Source organism: Nelumbo nucifera, chromosome 4, assembly GCF_055504915.1.
Source record: "Nelumbo nucifera cultivar China Antique chromosome 4, China Antique-T2T, whole genome shotgun sequence".
Lineage (NCBI taxonomy): Eukaryota > Viridiplantae > Streptophyta > Magnoliopsida > Proteales > Nelumbonaceae > Nelumbo > Nelumbo nucifera.
In genome coordinates this window covers 33,230,218-33,253,971 of record NC_142652.1, presented here as the reverse complement: position 1 = coordinate 33,253,971, position 23,754 = coordinate 33,230,218, and the positions used below count along the sequence as shown (strand labels likewise).

The 23,754-nt window shown below is 42.4% G+C and overlaps 1 protein-coding gene across 2 annotated transcripts in view; it reads right to left on the bottom strand.

The window, feature by feature from the left end:
- Nucleotides 1-11,506: 11,506 nt before the first annotated feature.
- LOC104609973 (PROTEIN TARGETING TO STARCH (PTST)) overlaps nucleotides 11,507-23,754 on the bottom strand; it is a 33,697-nt gene continuing 21,449 nt past the window's right edge. For both annotated transcript variants that reach the window (XM_010276425.3, XM_088903360.1), the window contains exons 5-9: nucleotides 17,924-17,992; nucleotides 16,547-16,652; nucleotides 15,942-16,030; nucleotides 11,916-12,028; nucleotides 11,507-11,828 (exon numbers count right to left, since the gene is read on the bottom strand). In XM_010276425.3, the coding sequence (XP_010274727.1) occupies nucleotides 11,726-11,828; nucleotides 11,916-12,028; nucleotides 15,942-16,030; nucleotides 16,547-16,652; nucleotides 17,924-17,992 (480 nt within the window). In that variant the 3' untranslated portion in view covers nucleotides 11,507-11,725. The remainder of the gene's footprint in view (nucleotides 11,829-11,915; nucleotides 12,029-15,941; nucleotides 16,031-16,546; nucleotides 16,653-17,923; nucleotides 17,993-23,754) is intronic.

Sequence of the window (23,754 nt, the reverse complement as noted above, 5' to 3'; positions counted from 1 at the left end):
GAGCTCAGAGGCAAGGAAGAGACGAGCTCAGACGAGGTAGGAGCTGCCCCGATTCTCTCAGTTCCTTCCCCCCTTGCATCAGAACTCCTGGCAGTCCCCTTACCCAGGGATTTCAAGATCCCACCTTTGGACAAGTATGATGGGTCCTTCGACCCCAACAACCACGTTGACGCTTTCCAGTCCCAAATGCACATCGCCAGGGCCAATGAATCGTGCATGTGCGTGGCCTTCACCACCACCTTCAGGGGGGTAGCCTGCACTTGGTACAAGAACCTGGCCCCCGGGTCGATAAAATGCTGGGCCCAGTTCGTGCAGGTCTTCACCGCACACTTTGTCACCAGCAAACGGTGCCCCAGAATAGAGGAAAACATCTTCGGAGTAGTCCAGAGGGAAGGAGAATCCATCCGGGGCTACATCAAGCGATTCAATGAAGCATGCTTACAGATACCGCGGTTAGACCCCGCGGTGCAGCTCGCGGCGGCCAAGAGAGGAGTAACGCACAAAGAGTTCAAGTGGCACATGGTAGCTAACCAACCTGCAACCGTGGCTGAATTCCTCAAGCTCGCGGACAAGTTCATGAGGACAGAGGAAGAAATCAACCAACGAACCGAAAGCGGGAATGAGAAAAGAAAGAGGGAAGGCGATCCCTCCAACCCAGTCGACAGAAAAAACCCAGCCCGAGAGTCGAAGCCGAACCAGTCATTCCGGGCTCCCCTAGCAGTTCGGATGGATTACACGCCGTTAAACGCGAGGCGGACCGAGATCTTAATGACAATCAAGGACGCCCCATACGTTAAGTGGCCACCTCGCCTAAAGGGAAATCCGAACGAGAGAAATAAGAATTTGTATTGTAGTTTTCATAGAGACCACGGTCATAGTACCGAACAGTGTAATAATCTCCGGGACGAGATAGAGGGACTCATCCGTCGCGGATACTTAAGAAATTTTGTACAGCATAATAATAATAACAATAAAGCAGGTCGGCAAGGGGAGCACGAAAAGGATGCCCCCGAATCTAGCAGCAGACCAGCCAAACCGTTGCAGCAACAGCCTCCGGAAGAGAGGCCAGTTCGGGGAACCATCCATGTAATTGTGTGAGGTTCGCTGGTAGCAGGGTGTACTTTGGCAGCAGCCCGGACTTCAGTTCGCGAAGCGGCCCTCTAGGAACGGAACCCCCCAAAAAGACCGAAGACTGAAGAACCAATCTTCTTCAAGGAAGACGATGCGCGAGGGGTCCACTACCCCCACAATGACGTGCTTGTCATTAAACTGAGGATCAGCGACTTTGAGGTTAGACGCGTACTCATAGATTCAGGCAGCTCAGTGGACATCCTCTTCAAATCAGCATTTGACCAGCTACAGTTATAGAGGAGCGAGCTGAAGCCCGCGAACACTCCTCTTGTGGGTTTTAGCGAAGAGGAAGTCAGGCCCCTCGGAAAAATAACAGTACCTGTGGAAGTCGGCACATGGCCTTGTGCGGTCAGACTCAACCATGATTTCCTGGTGGTCGCGACCCCCTCCCCATACAATGCCATAATAGGGCGGCCAATCACGCATATCCTGCGGGCGGTGGTCTCCACCTACTATTTGGCCATGAAGTTCCCTACAGACTTCGGTGTGGGGGTAGCGCGGGGCAACCAGCTCGAGTCCCGCAAGTGTTATGTTGCCGCCCTAAAGGGAAAAACCAAGGTGGCCGACGACCTTGAACTGGAGTGGCTGCGGACCAAGGCGAGGAACGAGCTTCGCCCACAGAGGAAACGGTCGCAGTCCCGACTTCGGCTACAGACCCAGCTCGCACACTATAGATCGGTGCTTCCGTCGAGGAACCCCTACGAACCGAACTGGTGAGTTTTTTTACATCAAAATTTAGATGTTTTTGCCTGGTCCGCGGCCGACATGCTCGGTATTAGCCCTGGCCTCATAACTCACAAAGTTAATACTGACCCTGTAGTCAGACCCATTAGACAGAAGAAACGCAACTTAGCCCCAAAGCGCTGGAGGGCGGTCGACGAGGAGGTCGAGAAGCTCCTCGCAGCAGACTTCATAAGGGAAGTCCATTACCCGAGCTGGGTAGCCAACCCAGTGCTGGTGAAAAAGGCAAACGGCAAGTGGCGCATGTGCGTCAACTACACCGACCTGAACCGAGCTTGCCCGAAAGATTGCTTCCCCCTCCCCAAGATTGACCGCCTAGTGGACGCGACCTCGGGACATGAGTTGCTAAGCTTCCTAGACGCCTACTCAGGCTACAACCAAATCAGGATGGACTAGTCCGATGAGGAAAAAACCAGCTTCATAACCGAGTTTGGCCTGTACTGCTACAAGGTCATGCCCTTCGGATTAGAAAATGCCGGGGCAACCTTCCAAAGACTTGTAAATAGGCTGTTTCAGCCCTTAATTGGCATGAAGGTAGAATGTTATGTAGACGACATGGTCGTCAAGACACAGTTTTCACAAGAATTAATACAAGACTTAGATTCTGTCTTCCAAGTCTTGCGTCAATTTAGCATGAAGCTGAACCCTAACAAATGTGTCTTCGGTGTCACCTCGGGCAAATTCCTAGGGTACATTGTCAACCGACGCGGTATTGAGGCCAACCCAGACAAGATAAAAAGCCATCCTAGATATGAGACCACCCCAGAAAGTAAAAGAAGTTCAGAGGCTAAACGGCCGCATAGGGTTCGAATGGACCCAAGACTGCCAGCTCGCGTTTGACGAGCTAAAAAGTTACCTTGCTAGTGTGCCAACCTTAGTCCGGCCCGAGGAGGGCGAAGTCTTAGAACTGTACCTCTTGGCAAGCGACGAGGTGGTCAGTTCGGTACTAATAAAAGAAGCAGACCGGGTCCAGTGACCCATCTATTATGTTAGTAAAATTTTGTAGGGAGCAGAGACAAGGTACCCGCAGATAGAAAAGCTAGCATACGCACTGGTGATAGTAGCTCGGAAACTCCGCCCGTACTTCCAGGCTCACACCGTCATTGTCTTGACTGACAAACCTCTAAGGCAAGTTTTACTCAAACCCGAGGTTTCCGGTAGATTGACAAAATGGGCCATCGAACTCAGCGAGTATGACCTCCAGTACAAGTCAAGAACTGCTATTAAGGCCCAAGCCTTGGCTGATTTTATCGCCGAGTGCACGTTTAGCCTCGAAACCGCTGGGCCGGTCGAGCTCGAGATCCCTAGTTTGGGCGAGCTCGGAGCTCCGAAGCCAATAGAGTTTCAACCCCGTGAAGTAGCAGGTAGTGTGGCATCTCTCCTGGTTAGGCCACACACAAGCTGGGATGTGGAGCCCTGGATCCTTCGCGTAGATGGCTCCTCGAACCAGCAGGGCAGCGGGGCTGGAATAGTGCTACGTGGCCCGAGCGGAACAAAATTGGAATACGCACTACGCTTTGAGTTCGCGGCACCCAACCATGAGGCGGAGTATGAGGCACTGATAGCCGGGCTGAACCTAGCGCACAAGGTCGGAGCAAAGCACGTAGTTATCTGCAGTGATTCCCAGCTCTTGGTCAACCAAGTTACAGGCGAATACGAAGCACGCGAGCTCGCTATGATTGCATACTTGGCAAAAGTAAAGGAGGCTCTGCTCAACTTCCAGTCACACTTCATCAGGCAAATCCCGAGGTCAGAGAACACTGAGGCCGATGCCTTGTCCCAGTTAGCTAGCACGAGTCCCAATGCCATGAGAACTGTGTACGTGGAGGACTTACCTCGGCCCAGCATTCTCGATGGGGTAGAAGAGGTCGCTCCCGTCCTTGAATCAGAGCCGAGCTGGATCGACCCACTCGCGAGCTTCCTGCTAGATGGAACCCTCCCTGCGGACTGCAATGCCGCCAAGAGGGTGCAGCACCAGGCAGCCAAATACGTCATAATAGACAAACGGTTGTACCGACGATCCTACACGCTCCCTTACCTGCATTGCTTGCGACTTGCCGAAGCCGAGCTCGTACTCCACGACACTCACGAAGGCTTGTGCGGCGGACACCTGGGGGGCAGAGCCCTCGCTCAAAAGGCACTTCAACAAGGATACTACTGGCCAACGATGAAGGCAGAGGCCGTCGAGCTCGTCAGAAAATGCGACAAGTGTCAGAAGCATGCCAATATCCACCATCAGCCTACTGCCGACCTCAAGTACCTCACCAGTCCATGGCCTTTTGCACAATGGAGCATCGACCTTCTGGGGCCATTCCCGCCAGCAACAGGTGGGAGAAAGTTCCTAGTGGTGGCAGTAGATTACTTCACAAAGTGGATAGAAGCTGAACCTCTGACAACAGTTACAGCCCGAAACATACAGAGCTTCTTTTGGAAGAACATAGTATGTCGCTTCGGGCTACCTCGGGTACTGATCTCCGACAACCGCAAACAGTTCGAGGATATCAAGTTCCAAGAATGGTGCCAAAAGTATGAGAATTCGTCAGAACTTCACGTCGGTCGCACACCCACAGGAAAACGGTCAAACAGAAGTAATGAACATAGCCATCCTCCGTAGATTGAAAGCACGACTAGACTGAGCTAAAGGTTTGTGGGCGGACGAGCTACCAAGTGTCTTGTGGGCTCACCAAACCACGGAAAAAACCGCTACGGGAGAGACCCCTTTAACCTCACCTACGGCACCGAAGCGGTAATTCCGGCGAAAATCGAAGTACCTACACTGCGACTAGAAGCATACGACGAGCAGACAAACGGAGATGAGTTACGCACCAACCTTGACCTACTGGATGAGGTAAGAGACCTCGCGCACATCTGAACTACAGCCTACCAGCAAAAGGTAGCTCGGTACTATAACGCCAGAGTAAAGAAGAGGAGCTTCCGCGTCGGTGACCTGGTTCTCCGTAGGATCATGGTACCCGAACCTGGCGTGGGAAAACTCGGACCAAATTGGAAAGGACCCTACAGAGTAAAGAAAGCACTCGGGGGGGCATACGAGCTCGAAACCTTAGAGGGTAAGCAAGTACCCCGAACATGGAACATCGTCAACCTAAGGCGATACTACATATAGACCGCCAAGCAAAGTGGATAAAATCACCACCAAAACAGGCCGCGCGAGTACGGTAGCCCGGATAGAAAACAGATCGAACGTATGATTAGTTCGGCAAAATATGCTCAGTTCAGGAGAAAGAACAACCAACACTTAACCAAGAGTCATTCCATTTGAAAAGTAAGGTAGTACATTAAAAAAAAAAAAAATTACAAGCCCGGAGCTATTTCTTCATTATCAGAAGGCACTTCAACAATACCCGAAGGCCCCACCTCGCCCTCGGAGTCTGGCTCACCGTCAGCAGCATTGGCCATCTCCTGAGTTATGTGCGAAGTGGATATGGTGCTAATATCGAGCTCGGGGTACATATTCCGGATCATCCACCAGCTTAGTTTAAAACCCCTCCTGTATGAATCCACCATCAGATCATCAAAGCCCGGCGAAGCAATGTACTCATCAACAGCCTTCTTCTTGGCATCTTCGATACCTTGAGAAAAGATCTGCGTCCTCTCCCTGATGTCCTCCTGAAGGTACTCGACCTGATGTTGCAGATCCAGCCTCAAGTCCACCATGTGCTTCACCACCACTCCCATGGCCTCGACATCTCTCTGAGACCTTGCCTGCCTGATCCGTGAAACACGAGCAGCCTCCTCGGCAGCGCGACGAGCCTCTTTGGCAGCTCGCGCCTGCCTCGAGCTCCTCTCCACCTGAGCTGCCAAGGCATGAATAGAAGAATTCACCTACCAAAAGGAACCATGATCAAAAGAACCAACAAAACAAAAGCCAAAGAGCTCAAAAAAAAGGAGAACACCTACCACCATGGCATGGGTAACGGCACGACAAGCCACTTGATGCAGAGGGAGATCAGTCCACGCCGCGACCTCCTCGGGGAAAATAGCCTCCTTATTCTTTTGAAGAGCATGGGTCGGCGACAACACACTCTTGAAATCCCCCGGGGCCCCCGAGCCCGAGGGCCCAGCTTGCATATGAGCAGACCCGGAGTATGTAGGAGCCCCTGTGTAAGTAGTCTTAGCATAAGGGCCCCCTGCCGGCTCCTGCATTGGAGGAACCATCTCGGGCTCCCTGGGCAGATCTTCTGGCGGATAGTCCGGCACCTCGGGCTCTGCATCCCGGGGCATCTCGGCGCGAGTTCGCTTGGCAACCCGCTTTCTCCTCTTCATGCCTTGGAACAAGTGCTGACCCCAGGTCCCTCGAGAATCCATCACACCTGCGAAAGGAAGTTCGCCATCAGTAAAAAGCAAGAAAGACAGCAAGACAGAATTTCTAAGTAAAGAACCTACCCGAGCTCAGGCCGGCTGCAATGAGCTTGGCCTCCGTTAGATACTGTTGACACTTCAGCCCAAGCCGCGCCCATTGCCGGAGGCCCTTCACCGTCTCTTTGTCAAGCGTGACCCCGGAGTCAGGAGCGGCCATCCCCCACCTGGTCTAAAACGGCCACCCCAGCCACTTCGCACCCCGAAATAGTCCCGCTTCCATGCTGGGACCTTGTTGGGGAGTTCATGTAAAAGCTTAAAGCCTGGGCGAGGAGACAGGTAGTATGCCCGCCTACGCCCGGGGAGAGGATCCGCATGCTTCTTAAGCATCAAGATTGAAGAAAAAATCTCCAAGTCCAAAGGAAAGCTCTCTTGGCAAAATAAGGAGATTGTCCCCACCAAATTTCAAATGGAGTTCGGGTGAAGCTGGCCGACCATCACGCCGAAGTGGTTCAAGACTTCGACAAGGAGGGGATGAAAAGGCAATCGCAGCCCCGCAGCGAGCTGCTCCCAGAAAATCACGATTTCATCAGGACCGTGTTCCCAAGGAAAGCTGCCCGAAGGTATGAAATAGGTGTACTCCCTAGGCAAGTTATAGTAGGTAATGAGGGATTGAAGCCCCTCGGGCGTCATGGTCGAAAGACCAAACTTGTCTAACATCTGACCCCGACGAGAGGTGGACGCCAAACTGCCCAAAGCGCCTCGGCCTACGAGTTCGAACTCTTCCTCGAGCTCTACCTCCGGCTCGCTAGGGCTATCAGGGGATGCAACTCGGTTCGTAGAACCTGCATCAAACCCGTTGGAAGGACTATCTGAGCTATCCAAGCTAGACATCGGGGAGTGAGATGGGATCCAGGAAAGTACTCACCCGGAAAAAGGCTGTAGACCACAGGAGCTCGGACGAGCAAAAGACCTTGAACGCGAGCTGAAAAAACCTAGACGCCAACTGGATGCGAGCTGAAACTCAGACGTGACCTCAAGAGAAACACAGAAGTGACAGCGACTGGGGTCCCCCCTGCTATTTATACTCGTAGTGATCGAAAAGTGACGGCTTAGATCAAAGCCAATCCGACGGCCCACAGCCGCACTGACCGCACGTCCCCCGAGACCGAGACGTGATTGGCGCACGTCTTCCTGAATCTGACAGGGCACCGGCGCACGTCTTTTCGGAACTGACGGAACACCAGCGCACGTCTCCTCAATAAAAGCGGCAGTGGCACGTTTTTTTCAAAATTGAAAAGACGCCTGCTATCGCGCCTCCCAAGTGGCGTGCTTTTTGAAATTTTGAAATAAAGCACGCGCCATCGCATCTATCGGCGCCTAGGCAGGCCGGCACGCTTCCCGCCTTTTGGACGCTCGAAGAAACCCAAGAAACCCTGACAACGCACCTCGCGGCATCAGAACCAAGATCCAACGGTCAAGGCAAATCTACCTGACACCTTGCGAACTCCCCACGCCAGGGCAAGACCCTTGGCGCAAGGAGTGGGGGGCAATTGATGAAGGAAGATTTGGCCCGACCTTGCAATCACGCCACATGGCAAAAAACAAGTAGCTCGTCACTTAAAGCAACGTACCTAGGGTGCAAACACCAAAGGGAAGAAACCAACAGTCCAAACTCCCCTCGAGGAGACTGAACTCCCTTCGAGGAGCCCGAACTCCCTACGAGGAGCCCGACCTCCCTACTAAGAGCTCGAACTCCCTACTAAGAGCTTGAACTCCCTACGAGGAGCCCGAACTCTCCCTTTGACCCCGAGCCACACAAAGCAGTGACCCAAACTGGCCCGCCTCATGGCAGTTCGGGACACTCCCTTATCCAAACTCAAGACTTCGCCTCGCACACCGCTCTAGCACTTCGCCTCCAGAACGCCAAACTGGACAAACCACACCGTACCTGACACCGAAGGAGTCCGTGTCCAGGGGCGGCGCACCTGACTGACTTGGGATCTGACACTTGACAGCCGCACTTCAATGGCCACTTGCCACCACCATCTCTAGTTACAGAGACGGCTCCGACAAAAAGAGCAGTGGCGGTTCTGCCCCAGTAGAGGTGATGACACCCGAACTGGCAGAAGCACGGAAGTAATCATACCCGACCTGATAGGAGCCTAGGAGTGAGTGCGCGAGGTGGTTATAAAAGGCTCTCTACCCCCCAATGACAGGTATGCAAAACTTTGTGCTATCTGGTTTTATCTCGCCTTTGAAGGATTCTAACTTGAGCTTCGGAGCCTTTACACCGGGTTCCCCCCGGAGCTTCCTCATCTTCTCTGTTTCAGGTTCCCTGCTGCTTAGTTCAGAGACAAGGTCGTTGACAGATAAGATCGGCTGGATTGCGCATCATCAAGTATGAATATAAAATGAGAGGGAAAATTCATTAAAGACTTTTCCTCAACTTCCTCTTTATTATTATTTTTTTTGTTATTTTCTATCAAACCAAACATAACCTTAAGATACTGCCCCATAATCCGGTGCATATCTGCTAGTTACCTATTAGTTGGTTTCCTGGACCCCCAATATATGGGAATGCATATTCCAGCCAGCATGGATCTTCCTAATAGGTAGCCAAGTAACCAGCAAATTATGAGTCCGGATGGCCTACAAACAAAATTATGCACACTGGGTTATTGGACCTATCAAGAGTAAACATGCCAATGTTTTATATGCATAAGGTGTGGGCTCTGTTTGTATATAGGGGTGTCAATTGGACAGGATTTGGACCATTCCAATCCAGTCTACTGTGAGTCTATTACAAATGGATCAGGTCCAATCCAATCCAATGAATGTTTTGGACTAATTTGGACCAGTCCAATTCAATGTCTGAACCGTTTAATCTGTTCAAATTCATTTTGATTTAGATTGGTTTCAATCCAAACCCAATCCATTGACACATAATTCTTATCTTATATCAATGGGCCAGATATTGGCTTAATCCAACCCAATCCAATATAAATTTGTTATGGACGGACCAGGTCCAATTCAATCTAATAAATATTTTGGACCGAATTGGTCCAATCCATTGTCTTGTTGGTCCATCCAATCCATTCAAATTGCTTTTGGACTGGACGGGGTCCAATCCAAAACCGGTCCATTGACACCCTTATTTGTATATGAGCTCATCTTGTTCCAACTCAGAGTGTCCATGTCCAGTGGGCCTACCGTGCACCCTCCCCTGCCCTTATTACGGGAAAATGTATGATGTTGAAAAAACATGTTAGAAGAGCTTTGACCAATCAAAACCCCCAGTGAATTATGATAAAAAGTACCTGATTTGTTATCATTTTTATGATAACAGTTGATTGGTTATAAATTTTTCTGGTATCATAATCAAACTCATATACCATCGAATCAAAGTATCAAACCAGTGACAACTATTATGAAAGATATAGCCTGGTGATGATCACGTATATAAGCTTTCCATATATAAACTTCTGATGTTCAAGGCTCTAACATACCCAGGTTCCTTGCGTCTTCCTGGGCGCAATAGGCATTCTGATCTATTTTAGGTAAAACTGATGATCATGACAAGAGAAAGTGAATGGTTTCCTGCATGAACCAACATGATCCCATTTCTGTATACAGCAATGGGTGGTTTTGGGCTTGGAAGGTCACTGCAGGGCTTATCCTCCAATGGACATTTTTCTGCTTTTTGTATTAGTATATATTGTCAAAATTGAATGGGATGCCAAATGGGAAGGCCCAGCAATCTAGCTTAACTGCTCAAGATTGACAAACTATTCAAAAACTGGGAACATGGGATTGCCAACAGTTTATTTTTTTGATTTGCTGCTGGTTCTATCATATGAGGTAATTCAATTTTTTTTTTTGAAAAGACTGAAAATGTGATTCATAAAATTAAAATTTGAGCAGGGTGGACAAAAAGTCTTATGTGATAGGTAAAATCACTTTGATTAGAAGGAAAATTCTATGATACGGTTGTAAGATTAGGTATGTTGGGCAGTTGAGAAATAGTATATTCAAGAAATGAAAATGGGAATACTTAGTCATAAATAAAGTGATAAAATGAGGAAAAGTAGATTGAGATGATTTAGTCATGTGCATAAAAGACTATGTACAGAAAAACAATCCTTTATTATTTGAAAGGGGTAGAAGAGATAAAAGGGGTACTAAAAAGGACTTGAATGGAACTAATAGGAAATGATTTAAGCGCCTATAATTTAATGATGGACAGCTGACCCATATGATTGGAACAAATTTTAGATGATGATTTATTTGAATCAAAGAAATAAGATGAGTTTCTCATAGGCATCAAATCATAGCCAGTTCAGGATACGTCTTCCATCAGTAACTTAAGCATTACAAAAATTATGACCTTTAAAGGGCAGTCAAAACCGCCTCTAAAGATAGGAAATAAGTTGTAGAATAAAAAAACTGAACCTATTCAGTCGTTAAATCAATTACCCATGGCCAATAAATCCTATATTTGTTGTCAATTTCTACTTTTCCCTGCAATTTCTTAGGAATTTCTACACTTTTAAAAGCCCTAACAATCTGTACTTCAATGGTTGAACAGGAAATTGAAATTGAAGTCAATAAGGGGCGACAAAGTGGCAACCTTTGTCCTCATACTTTATTCCCGTTGAATCTGGATTATATTTGGTTAAAAGATTCATGGGAGGTGATATTACTGCTGTATGATACATGAAACTTTGTGATCCGATTTAACATTCGATCCGATTATTTCAGATCTAATACGACATCCAATCCAATTATCTCAGATTTGAATGGTGTGTTTACAAAATCGATATGATTTAGATTTGGCTCCATGCAATCCGATTAAAACCCAAATTTGATTATATTAATTATCATATTTATTCATTTTAATATATAAATTTTATATAATTATTTTTAAAATTATAAAAAATATATTTTGTATACTATATTATATATGAATTTATATATAGTAAATTTAGTATGTTATATTTACATTAACTTATTATACATAAAATTTGAAAAGTAATTAATTTTCTAATCATTTTTGTATTTAAAAAATTAAAACAGAGTCTGATCAAATCCAAATCTAATACAAACCCGTTAGGATTTGAATTTGAACTCTACGCCTTCAAATCCGATTAGATTTCAGATTCATATGCAAGTTTTCAGTAATGAAATGATATTTGAATTTTATTGAATCCAATCTGAATCTGACCCGTTTACAGCTCTAGGTGCTATCCCACCCTTGACCTTTGTTTAACCCCTGTTCATGGATACCAAAATAAAAGATGAAAAATGAAAAGAAATGTAACAAAATTGGTAAGCCGAAATCCCTCTTCCTAACATAAGCACGTCATATACATTGTTTATTTTCCATTTGTAGAGAGATATTACAGCTTAGCTTACAACGTTGGCCGCATGCAAACCTGCCAAAGGAAATCCTAGACTGCTTTATATCATCAGTCACATTCACATATACAGATGGAGGAAAAGTGCAGCGAAAAGAGCAGAGTACTTGGTCTTCTGTTCATTCTACAATCAGCAAGTTGTTTTGCAGCATACCCTCACCTACGGTAGGGAATTCTGGTGATAGCTGCCATTCTCCATCCACCAAAAACTTGATCTCGTATCTTCATGCCATTAAGAAAAGACAGAAGTTAAAATGCAGAGAATCCCATAAAGAACGAGGGTGGCTTTCTACTTTATTAGACTCTTACCTTCCAGGCCTTAGCATCAGGGTTGTTGAGAATCTGGTGAAAGAACCCGTGTATTCTGGTGATAGGTGTTCCCCTTCAGTCCAGCCACCGAAGGAGCCCATTACTTGCACGCTCTGATTCTCAAAAACAGTCAAGCTTTCACATCATAATCAAAACAGGATTATCCCTGAAAAGTTCAGCTAGAACTGCCAAAGCATTGCCTAACTTTAATGATTATATTTTCTGAGGCTGCATTTCGTTCGGACTTCCAGGAAGATTTTGGAGGGATGGGAATCTGGGATGATATGAGAAAGGGATAATGGGTGGATATTTTTCACAATCTATTGTTCGGTTGCAAAAGGGAGAATAGTGGGAAAATCACCCCAATAACAATTATTAATTAACTAGTTAATTAATAACATTTTTTATTATTTTATTTTATTATTAATTATTACTTATTAATATTTATTATGAATTAATTAATAATTTTTATTTTGTATAATTAATTAAATTTTTATGAAATTTCTTAAACTACCCTTATGGTTTAGCTAATTTACTAAGTGCACCCTTACTGTTTGAAAATTGAGTAAGTGTACCCTTACTGTTTCTGACAATTGATTAAGTGCACCCTTAGCCGTTAAACATGGACAAAAAAGGTCAAATGCCCGTTTTACCCCTATGTGAAGTTACATTTTTGTCCCTGATTTTAACTTAACTCAATATCCCTATCCCTCTCAGACACTCGCCCCATTTGTTGAAAGAGAAGATAGAGTCAAGGAGGAGCGCCATCCATCGACGTTGCCATCGCCACCGACGACAATCACTGCAAATACCAAACGGCGGAGGTCTGACAAAGGTTAGTGAGTTATTTTTGTTTTCTTAACACCCTTTTTTGTTTGTTTAGCGTTAATAAACCCTAAACAAAACGGCAAGGGTTTTTTACTAAAGGAATCTAGTGTTTGACCAGAACATAGTGTTCTTTGTCAATTTTGCAGGGTTATTTTTTCGCTTTCGCAGTGAGTTCTAAGGAAACGTTGATAGAGGAAGAAGTTGTTCTAAATAACTGTAGTGCTTCTTAATTCTTAATTCGACGTGCCGCCGTGGATGGCAATGCATGCCAGGGGTGGAGGGTGAGACGCAAGGTGTTCCCATCCCGTCGGTCGAGGTTAGATTGCCTTCTCGCTCCAACGGTGGCGATGACCTTTCTTCAAACGAAAACAGAGGGGCGGCAGTGAACTAGCGGCACCCCTCCGGCACGCCAGGGGGTGGAGGGTGCAATGCGAGGTGCTCCCGTCCCGTCCCGTCAGTCGAGGTTAGATTGCCTTCTCACTCCAATGACGACGATGGCCCCTCTTCGAAAGAAAACAAAGGGGTGGTGGTGAATTAGTGGCACCCCTCCGGCATGTTAGGGGGTGGAGGGTGCGATGCAAGGTGCTCCCGTCCTGTCGGTCGAGGTTAGATTGCTTTCTCACTCCGGCAGCAGTGATAACCCCTCTTCGAACGAAAACAGAGGGGTGGCGGTGAACCAGTGGCACCCCTCCTGCCATTCTCTCCCATTTCTCTCTCTGTCCATTCCTCTTTTTACTATTACAGACCTTTCATCGTCGACCTCTGCTCGAACTAGAAGCGGTGATGACAATTTTCTCTCTAATCTCTTTCTCTCACACTTTCTCTTCTTTTTTTTCTTCTCCTTCTCTCCCCTGCGTCCTCTCTCTCTCATTTTACTATTTCATCATTGTTGTCGCCGCTGCCGCAACTCATTGCAGCAACGGATCTGAACACGACAAATAACCAAGGACTAACACTAGCAGAGCAAAATGAACATTCAAATGTTAAAACAAAAGGAAATGAAAACGAGGTGTTTTGAATTAGTACTAATTTGAGTCGATCAATATGTTGTGGATCTGATGAACACCAAGCTAGTAACGAAAGTATACAATGAGAGAAAGAGAGAGAAGGGGAGAGAGACCATAGGTGGAGGGGGGGGTTTGAGAATGGAGAGAGAGAGACCGAAGAGAGATAGAGGCGGAGGGGGAGGTCCGAGAATGGAGAGAGAGAGACCGGAGAGAGATAGAGGCGGAGGGGGAGGTCTTAGAATGGAGAGAGAGTGGGGGCTCAAGGGACTAGGGTAATATTGGGTTTTTAAAAAAATTTATAGGTCACATGAGGTCACATGTGCATAGATTGTGACGGAGCATTAACGGATGCTAACGATAGGGGTAGAGTTAGTCAATTGTTAGAAACAGTAAGGGTAGCGTTAGTCAATTTTCAAACATTAAGGGTACACTTAGTCAATTAGCTAAACCATAAGGGTAGTTTAAGAAATTTACCATTTATTTATTAATTAAATTAAGAATAAATTAATTAATAATATCTTTATTATTTAGTACTTTATTATTAACTATTAGTTAGATATTAATTATAAATTAATTAATATTAATAACTAGTTAATTAATTATTAAAATTAACTAATATTTTAATTTTTATTAGTTTAAATTTTACTAATATTTTTTATTAATATATATGACTTAATTGATGATTTCAGCAATTTATTATTAATTATTAATTAGTAAATTATTTGCAATTGATTAATATTTTTATTAATTTATTTATCAGTTAATTTTAATTAGATTATTTTATTAATATATTATTAAATAATTAATAATTTATTAATGGGTCTGGCCTAATTAATTGAAAAAATAAATGAGTTTTTATAGATTCCTCCACCTCATAAATTTTTATAAATGTATACTTTATACAACTACAACTCGGAACAATGACAAGTGGAGGAATCTATCACAATACAAAGGGGATATTGTAGCATAAGTGGGGTTTGGGACAATACATTTAGAAAACCAATAAAATTTTCTAAAGGGGAGAAAATCGTAAAATTCCCAATGATTAAAAGTGATGCATTGGTTGAAATCCTTGGAAGGTTTCTCATGTGTTTCAACAAATGGTACACTAAGAAATTGGATGGAAGCTAGGAAGTGACAAGCTCTTCTATTTGCAAGACTGTCATCAAATTACCAATGGTTTCCACCGGGTAGAGGGTTCATTAAACTAAAATTTGATGGCAGTGTTTTAAGGCATACAAAGGGCAAGGACAATTCATTAGTAAACTCTTTGCTGATGGAGATTCAAAACTAGTAACCAACTGGCTACAAGACGAGGGGATGATGATGTGGATATATAATAATGAAAGGAAAAAAAAATAGGTGGTTAACTAGAGACATGGAAGTAAGTCACGCTTGGGTTAAAAAGAACGCTCACTCTACTGACGTCTTAGCTAAACAAGGGGTGGGAAGAGTCTTTGTTTTGCGCAAAGCTGCAAGGGAGAATGGGTAATTTAGGGAAAGAGAAGAGGTTTCATCTCTCACTGTCTTTGTTCTGTACTTAGTGTACTTACTCCTATTTGCTCCTATTTGCTCTTATTAATAAAAAGTTATTGATAAAAAAATGGGTCATGGGTCTAAATATTAACTCTTAAAAATACTATGAACTGTTTTTCTGTTAAACAAGTTTCCCCCTCCTTTCCCACTTGTTTCCCACCAAAATGGTGAGATTCCACATCCCAAGAATTGAGATCTGTAGTCCAGCTTTTCCCATCCCATCTTATGACATTATACAAACCAAACATGGAAAGGGAAGATATTCTAGAATATTCCATTTTTTCCCTTCCCATCCCACAAACGAAATGGAGCTTTAAAGACTTGATGAAATTCATTAATAGGGGCTTTCATAGTTCACCTTAGTTTGTCCTTGGCTTGTATAGTATTATAATCCAAGTCTAGCCTTGCAAAATTCAGGTTCTGGTTGGAATAGGCAAGTACTGTGTCATTATTGTTTGAGAACCAAATGCTTAGAGTTATGGGTATTGTGCAGTTTAAGGGGAGGAGCTTGGATTGATACTGACCTGATCCACTCTACAAGGGTAATGCCCCAAAGGGTCATTTCATTTTTATTTTCTAAATCTCTTTGTGAGTAAACAAGAAGGTAGTTGGTGATTTTATCTGTGGATGGAGTTTAAAGATAGTAATTAATTACCTCTGCCATACCAACCCAGAATAAGGACACCTCCTTTGCTTGAATAGCATCGACATCCTTGATCTGCTCTTTCAGTTTCTCGTGTAAAGCTCAACGAAAGAAAGGAGGCAACAAATTTTTATTGTCAAAAATTTCACAAAAATGCAATTTTCTTTTAAACTTTTATGTATTTGTATATATATATATATGGAAAGAGAGTATATAATAAACCTAAGTTTAGCACCTGATGGGGCTGGCCAAAACAGAGTTCACACTCCAATCAACTCAACAATGCAAAAGTTTTCAGCAATGTTATCAGACTAGGACCAGACAGAAAAACAGAGTGCTCATTGGGTCACAGTTTAATTGGTTAACCCGTTCTGACCATGAAAACCATCAATTAACCAAGACCTGGATAGATCACCAGGTCACTGGTTCAACTGTCCAGCCTAGTCCAAGTCTGACAACACTACTGTAACAGCCTTAGGTGGGCATTATCCTTAAGTCAAATCAATTATAGCTAACTTCAGAATTGTGAACTGATTTCATAATTGTCTTAATAAGAAATAAGAAAAAATTTAAGTAAACAAATCTTTAACCCAGTGTTCATGGTGTAGTAATGATACCTTGCAATCTGGAAAGAAGGTGGGACTGAATGTATTTCCCATTAATTTTTCTTGAACCTTGCTGAATGACAGAATTAGCAACCTCTTCTGCCAATGCGACCAAAGACTGCCTAGGGAAAATCTCAAGTTAAAATCTTCATAGTCTGTATGCTCAATCTCTTTTCTTGCAGGCATATCTTTCAAAAGCAATTTCTGGTAAAACTACTTAATTCTAGCACTACAAGTCTACAATCACTAAATGTATATGGTTCTCACAAGACAACCTAGGCACAGGGTGTTTCAACATGTAACCCCATCTGTTAACCAAAATACTTCTACCCTGTCATTTGTTAGATATAAGTATTTGATGAATATTTAGAGCCTAGGGTAGTTGTAGACTTGCATCATGGAGGTAGCTAGGATGTTTTTCTTGGGGAGTTCTCTGCTTTGTCTACATATGAAAACAGCCACATTTAGAGATAGTGTTGCATGGATACAAACATAGGAATCAGAACCTGATGAGTCCAAGAGTCCAACTCAGTAAACCCCAAAAAAGTAAGATTTGTGAACACATCCCACATAAATAATATTTTAATAAGTATATATGTATATATTAAATATTATGAATTTCTAATATTGTTCTTAAGATTCATAGAACTAAATAAGTATAACAAATTAAATAGTCAATTGCAACTCACAATTGACAAGTTAAACTCACAACCTTGTACTATTTGTTGTGTGTCCACACTGGCTGTTTTTCATTGTTTTCTCAATTTGAATGCTAATTGGAAATAATATCCAATAAACAATAGATCAAGTTATGCATAAATTGGGAAGATACAGATACTGTAGTTTTAAAACAATAATGGTTTGACCATTGTTACATAAAGGTACTTAAGTCAGGATTGATAATTGGAGAGTGGCGACATTTTGGTAAATCTGCCTGGTTCACAGTTTCACACTGTAGCAAATTCCAATATGTATGTATTTCTGAGAGTCGTACACGAGTCAATTCATGGACACAATCAACTCACAAGTCGCCTCCAAAAGTGGGTTCCCATGCAAAGATGGTAGAGATTTTACCTTTTTACAAACAAAAATCATATATACAACCATTTTCTTACAGATGGTGATGTATGTGTTCCCACAAATTTGTATTACAGAACCAGTGTTGCATGGATTCTCCTAAATGGATGGCATGTCTGCATGGGGTATGCATAAGATTCTGACACACTCAAATTATTGAGGGAACACATTTGTTAAGACCAATGCTGTAATACAATGAATAACACACAGAAGCAGATTATAATGAAATTGCAAAAGAGGATAACCTGAATTTCAAGTTTTTTTTTTTGATAAATGAGTGATATTTTATTCAAAAAGGAACAATATGATAACCTGAACTTCAAGTTCCATGATGGAAAGTTCACTTTTGAAGTTAATTAAATCATCCTCCTTTGTTTGCAACTGTGAAGTACAAAAACCAGCATAGCATGTTAGTTCCAAGGTGATCATGCTAACAAATATCCTAGCACAAGCTATTTTGCCCAGTGTTTCATTTTTGTTACCGAATTGAAGAAACTTTAAAATGGATGAAAGTCATTGTAGGGAAACAAGACGATTTACGTAACACTACAGGCTTATATTTCAATAATTATAGTCTAAATAATTAACTGTTTGGAACCAGTTAGGTAATTATACAATGTGCAACCAATGATACCACATATGCAAAAGGCAATTAATATTGACATAATAATAGTTAACGTTTTATGGTTCTTAGTGTATCATTATGATGCGCACTGATACAATATAATATGATAAAAAATTGCTAAATATGCATGGATGATATGTAAAATGTTAGAAACATTATAGCTTATGAATTTCTTGCAAAATATTACTAGAATTTATTGAAAGATCACACATTTATTTGGTTGTTCTAAATGCATGCAAAATCTAAGTTGTTCATACGTTTTATATATTTATATGATATTAAATTAATATCTATAAATAGTTCAATTGGAAAAAAGGATTGAAAGTTGAAGCGGCCATGCATAGTCATTAACGTGACAAGGCATTTTCTCGATACATGTTTGACATTTTAGGCAAGGAAAAAGACAAAGCAGACACTTCATTATATGTTGTATAGTATGTTATATTTTATTTCATTATTCATACTCTATGATACATAAAATCACATACTATAACTATTACGTTGTTCATTGCTTTCTTGTAGTATTTCTCTCAGTATAGAATATAAGAAATTAAAAATATGGGACATGTTGATATGGATCAAAACCAATGATTTGCTCAAAAACCATTGCCTCATTGGCTTAAGTGCTTAGCTGACAAGGTGGCAGTGCGGCACCCTGTTGCATAGTCTCACCTTGATGCCTTGGTAACTATTCACCCATGTATATCTCTTGTATCCATAATGAGTCTCTCAAAATTGACCTTGTGATGCTCTCCTCGAGACCAAAAATTTAACCTTGGATATTAGATATTAGATACAATTATTAGCATTTGTAGTTATAATTAATATTATGTTTAATTTGAAACTTAGAGAGGAATGTGAAAACATGATTTGTGTTGCCTAGGTGGAACAACGCAGATTGTGATGACAAAGAAAGGTTACTTCTAATTTAGAAACACCTTAATATTACAGGCATGCACATATGAAAGAATAATTTGAGAAACCTTCCCAACTAACAAATGCATGCTTGTAACATGTCTATGGGGTATATCTCCTTTTACATGTGGTTGAATTGTATGGAAACACATGAAGCAAGGAACAGATAAGGAACTGTATGATGATTAGAGTGATTCATTGGATCAAATCCATGGATCTGTTTTCTCAAGTTTCTCCTGATGACCTGTGGAGAAATTGGGAAGGACTGGCAAGAAGTTCATCCAGAAGGGAAAGAATAAATGCTGTATGGCTACCCCCACCTGAAAACTATGTGAAGCTGAATTTTGACAGGAACAGCAGGGGGAATCCAGGACCTGCTTGTATAGGAGGGGTTGTGAGAGACATGGATCGCAAACTGTTAGCCATGTTCTCTGGCCTAGTGGGGATTCGATTGGGGACTCTCTGAAGGCAGAATTACTTGTTGCCTTACAAGGAGCACAAATTGCTAATGAATTGAATATAACCAATTTGGTGATTGAAGGGGACTCAAAACTGGTGGTGGGTTGGTTAAATGATCCAGATTCTGTAATACGGTGTTACAGGGATGAGTTAAAAAAGTTTTTATGGATCACCAAGGATAAGAACTTGAGGATAGAATGGGTGAGGAGATCAGCTAATGGGTTAGCTGATACCCTTGCCAAACAAGGGGTGAATAGACAATCTTTGTTTTGGGCTCACCTGTAATATTTTTATAATTGTTTATGTTCTGTTTTTGTTTATAGAGAGGTAGCATCTCATGCCTCTCTAAGGGATGCTTGTAATGCCTATACCTTCAGAATTAATAAAATATATTCTCATTTATCAAAAAAAAATTGTATAGAAACACATATAGCAATAAACAAAGCTTGACTTCTGATCTCACTCCCAAAAGGAGTATTAGCATAAATATTACATCTTTTCTATAACTATCATCCAAAATATAATTGCAAGAGTGGCAAACTCTGTTACTTTAATTTGTTTGGATGCACCGAAATAATATATATGGTACCTTGCTCCCATCTCTAGCAAAGGGGATATCAAGGCCTCTGATACCCTTGTCTTATCCTATGTTCTTCATGTCCCCAAACTTAATACCAACCTTTTATCTGTTAGTAGCTTGACTAAATCCATGAATTGTAGCATAACCTTTTTTCCTACCCATTGTGTTTTTCAGGACCTAACATTTCAAAGGACGATTAGGAGTGGCCATGAGGCGAATGGAATATACTTGCTGGACACACCTGATAGGAGTCTTGGACCACCTAATGGAGTAGCCTTGGACTATGTTTTGTCAAAGTCCTTTGACAGAGCCATGTTATGTCATTTACGGTTTGGTCATTTACCTTTTTCTGCTTTGAGTCATTTGTTTCCCGATATGTTTAAGGAAATGTCTGTATCGAGTCTTCATTGTGAGTCATGTGAACTTGCAAAAACATTGTAGACATTCTTATTTAGTGAGCAATAAAAGATCTATTTCTCCTTTTCATATTGTGCACTCTAATGTGTGGGGGCCATATCATCTGCCTACTATGGGGGGTTACAAGTATTTATCCTCTTTATTGAAGATTATTCTCGTTATACTTGGATTTACCTCATGAAATCCCAAGATGAAGTTCCAACTTCCAACCATTGTGCAAAAGTTTCATGAACTTATTCTCACTCAATTTAACACCCGGGTCAAAATATTCCACTCTAATAATGCTAAGGAATATTTTGAGAAGAACCTTTCATCATACTTTGAGACCTTTGGGGTTATTCATCAAAGTTCTTGTTCCTACACTCCACAACAGAATGGAGTGGCGAAAAGGAAGAACCGCCATGTAGTTGAGGTTGCTAGATGCCTCCTGTTTGCATCACATGTTCTTATCAAATTTTGGGGGGATGTTGTTCTTACTGCCACATATTTGATTAACCGTATGCCTTCTCGGGTTTTGGGTTTCAAAACCCCATTTAGCCTTCTCTTTTTGGATGAGAATCTCTTTTCTCTTCCTCTCCGAGTTTTTTGGTGCACCTACTATGTACATGTTCATAATCATCAGAGACATAAATTTGAGCCTAAGGCTTAGTTTGGAAGGAGTACAAATACATATCCTAGTGTGCAAAACCTTACATTTTGTATTATTTTGTATGTATTTGTACTATACATATTTGTCTTTGTACTCCTTCCAAATTGAGCCTAAGGCACATAAGTGTGTCTTCTTAGGATATGCCTCCATACAAAAGGGATGTTGTTGTTTTGATCTGGTTCGTGGCACCCGTTTTGTCTCTGGGGATGTAACATTTGCTAAGTCTACTCCTTTCTTTCGTGTTTCTCCAGAGGGGGAACGTTCTGAGGAGCCATTTGCTATGTCCCTAGTTGTTCCTCTTCTAGTTCCCTTTGAGCCTTCTATTGAGCCATCTTCCTTTGTTGCTTCTCCTTCCACTGGGTCTACCTCTCATGTTCCTACTCCTTCTCCTCCGGATCACCCTCCAAATTTTCACTCGCATCCCATTGTCCAAAGGTGGTACCAAAGACAAATTCAGGCATGAGAAAATTGTTTCCTCTCCTTCAATAGAGCCTCTGGCACTTCCATCACTTCTGAGGTAACAAGTTGGCCTTCATCTGACCCTTCTACTGCCTTCCTAGACCTTGACTTTCCTATTGCCCTTCACAAAGAAAAGTGAAAGTGTACATCACATTGTATCTCCAAACACCTGTCCTATAACCTTCTATCCCCTACCTATTACTCTTTTCTTGCCTTTGTTTCTACCCATGTGATTCCCAGGTTTGTACCAAAAGCCCTATCCAAACTTGAGTGGAGGGATGTTGTGATGACTGAACTAGATGCTTTGCATAAGAATCATACCTAGGATATTGTGGATTTGCCCGAAGGGAAGGAACTAGTGGGTTTTAAATGGGTGTTCACTATTAAGTATCATTCCGATGGCACTATTGAGAGATTTAAGGCTAGATTGATTGCTAAAGGCTACACTCAGATGTATGGTATTGATTACCTTGAGACTTTTGCTCCTATGGCTAAGATGACTTCAGTTAGAGTTTTGTTGTCTCTAGCTGCTACTTTTGATTGGCCCCTCCACCAATTTGATGTTAAAAATGCCTTCTTGAATGGAGACCTGCAGAAGAGGTCTATATGCCTTTGCCTTCAGGGGTGTATGGAAAAGAAATGCAAGGAAAGGTGTGTAAACTGCAAAAATCGATTTATGGTCTCAAACAGTCTCCTCAAGCATGGTTTGAGAGATTTAGAACTGCCCTTGTCTCTTGTAGTTACACACAAACTCACTCTAACCATACTTTGTTTTTGAAAAGAAGTAACTCCTTGGTGACTTTTCAGATTGTTTATGTTGATGACATTGTGGTTACAGGTAATGAAACCCAGGAAGTGATTAAGCTCAAAAGATTTCTTAACTCTAAATTTGAGATTAAGGATTTGGGGGATCTCAGATATTTCTTGGGAATTGAAAGTTTCTAGATCTAAGGATGGTATCTTCATTTCTCAACGCAAGTATGTTCTTAACCTCCTTGCAGAGACTGGTAAACTTGATGCTAAACTGGCTTCCACTCCTATAAACCTCAATCATAAGCTCTCTACTACTGATGATGAACTATTGTTTGATAGGAGAGTGTTTTAGAGACTGCTAGGGAAGTTGTTATATCTATGCATGACTCAGCCAGATATTTCCTATGCAGTGACTATTATTAGTTAGTTTATGCATTCTCCCAGAGATACACATTTAGCTGCTGCTGAAAGAGTTTTTGTGTTACTTGAAAGGCACTCCAGGGAAAGGTATTCTGTTTGCCAAGCATGGACACACAAAGCTGGAGGCGTACACTGATGCTAACTGGGTTGGATGTATTGAGGATAGGAAATCCACCTCAGGATATTGTGCTTTGGTGGAAAGAAACATTGTCTCATGAAGGAGTAAGAAACAGTCTATAGTAGACAGATCTTCAGCTGAAGTAGAGTACAAGGCAATGGAACATGGAGTGTTAGAATTACTGTGGATGAGACCACTTTTCGAAGAATTGGGTATTGACTATGAAAAACCAATGATGCTCTACTGTGACAACCAGGCAATTATCAACATTGCACATAATCCTGTTCAACATGACAGAACTAAGCACATAGAGGTTGATAGACATTTTATATGGGAGAGAGTTGCCCCAAGGGAAGTTTGCGTGCCATTTATCTCTTCAGAAGAGCAGTTAGTTGATGTTTTGACCAATGGTGTTCCAAAAGGAAAGCTGACACACTATATAAGCAAGTTGGGCATGATTGACATTTATGCTCAACTTGAGGGGGAGTGTAGAGAGACTATGCGGCCCTAGTATCTATTTTTATGTTTAAGTAGTATGTTATTTGTTTTGTATGTTAATAGGCCTATTAACCTCATTTATAAGTTATTTTAAAGTTCTTGCTTAGCTGGCCGCCCACTTAAGGGCAGACTTGTAATTAACCTAGTTAATGAAGATTAATAAAAGAATTAGTGAGGGGTGAGAGGAGATTATCGAACTTCTACTTCTTTCTCCCTTCTCCTCCATCTTTTCTTCTTCTTCTTGTTGTTT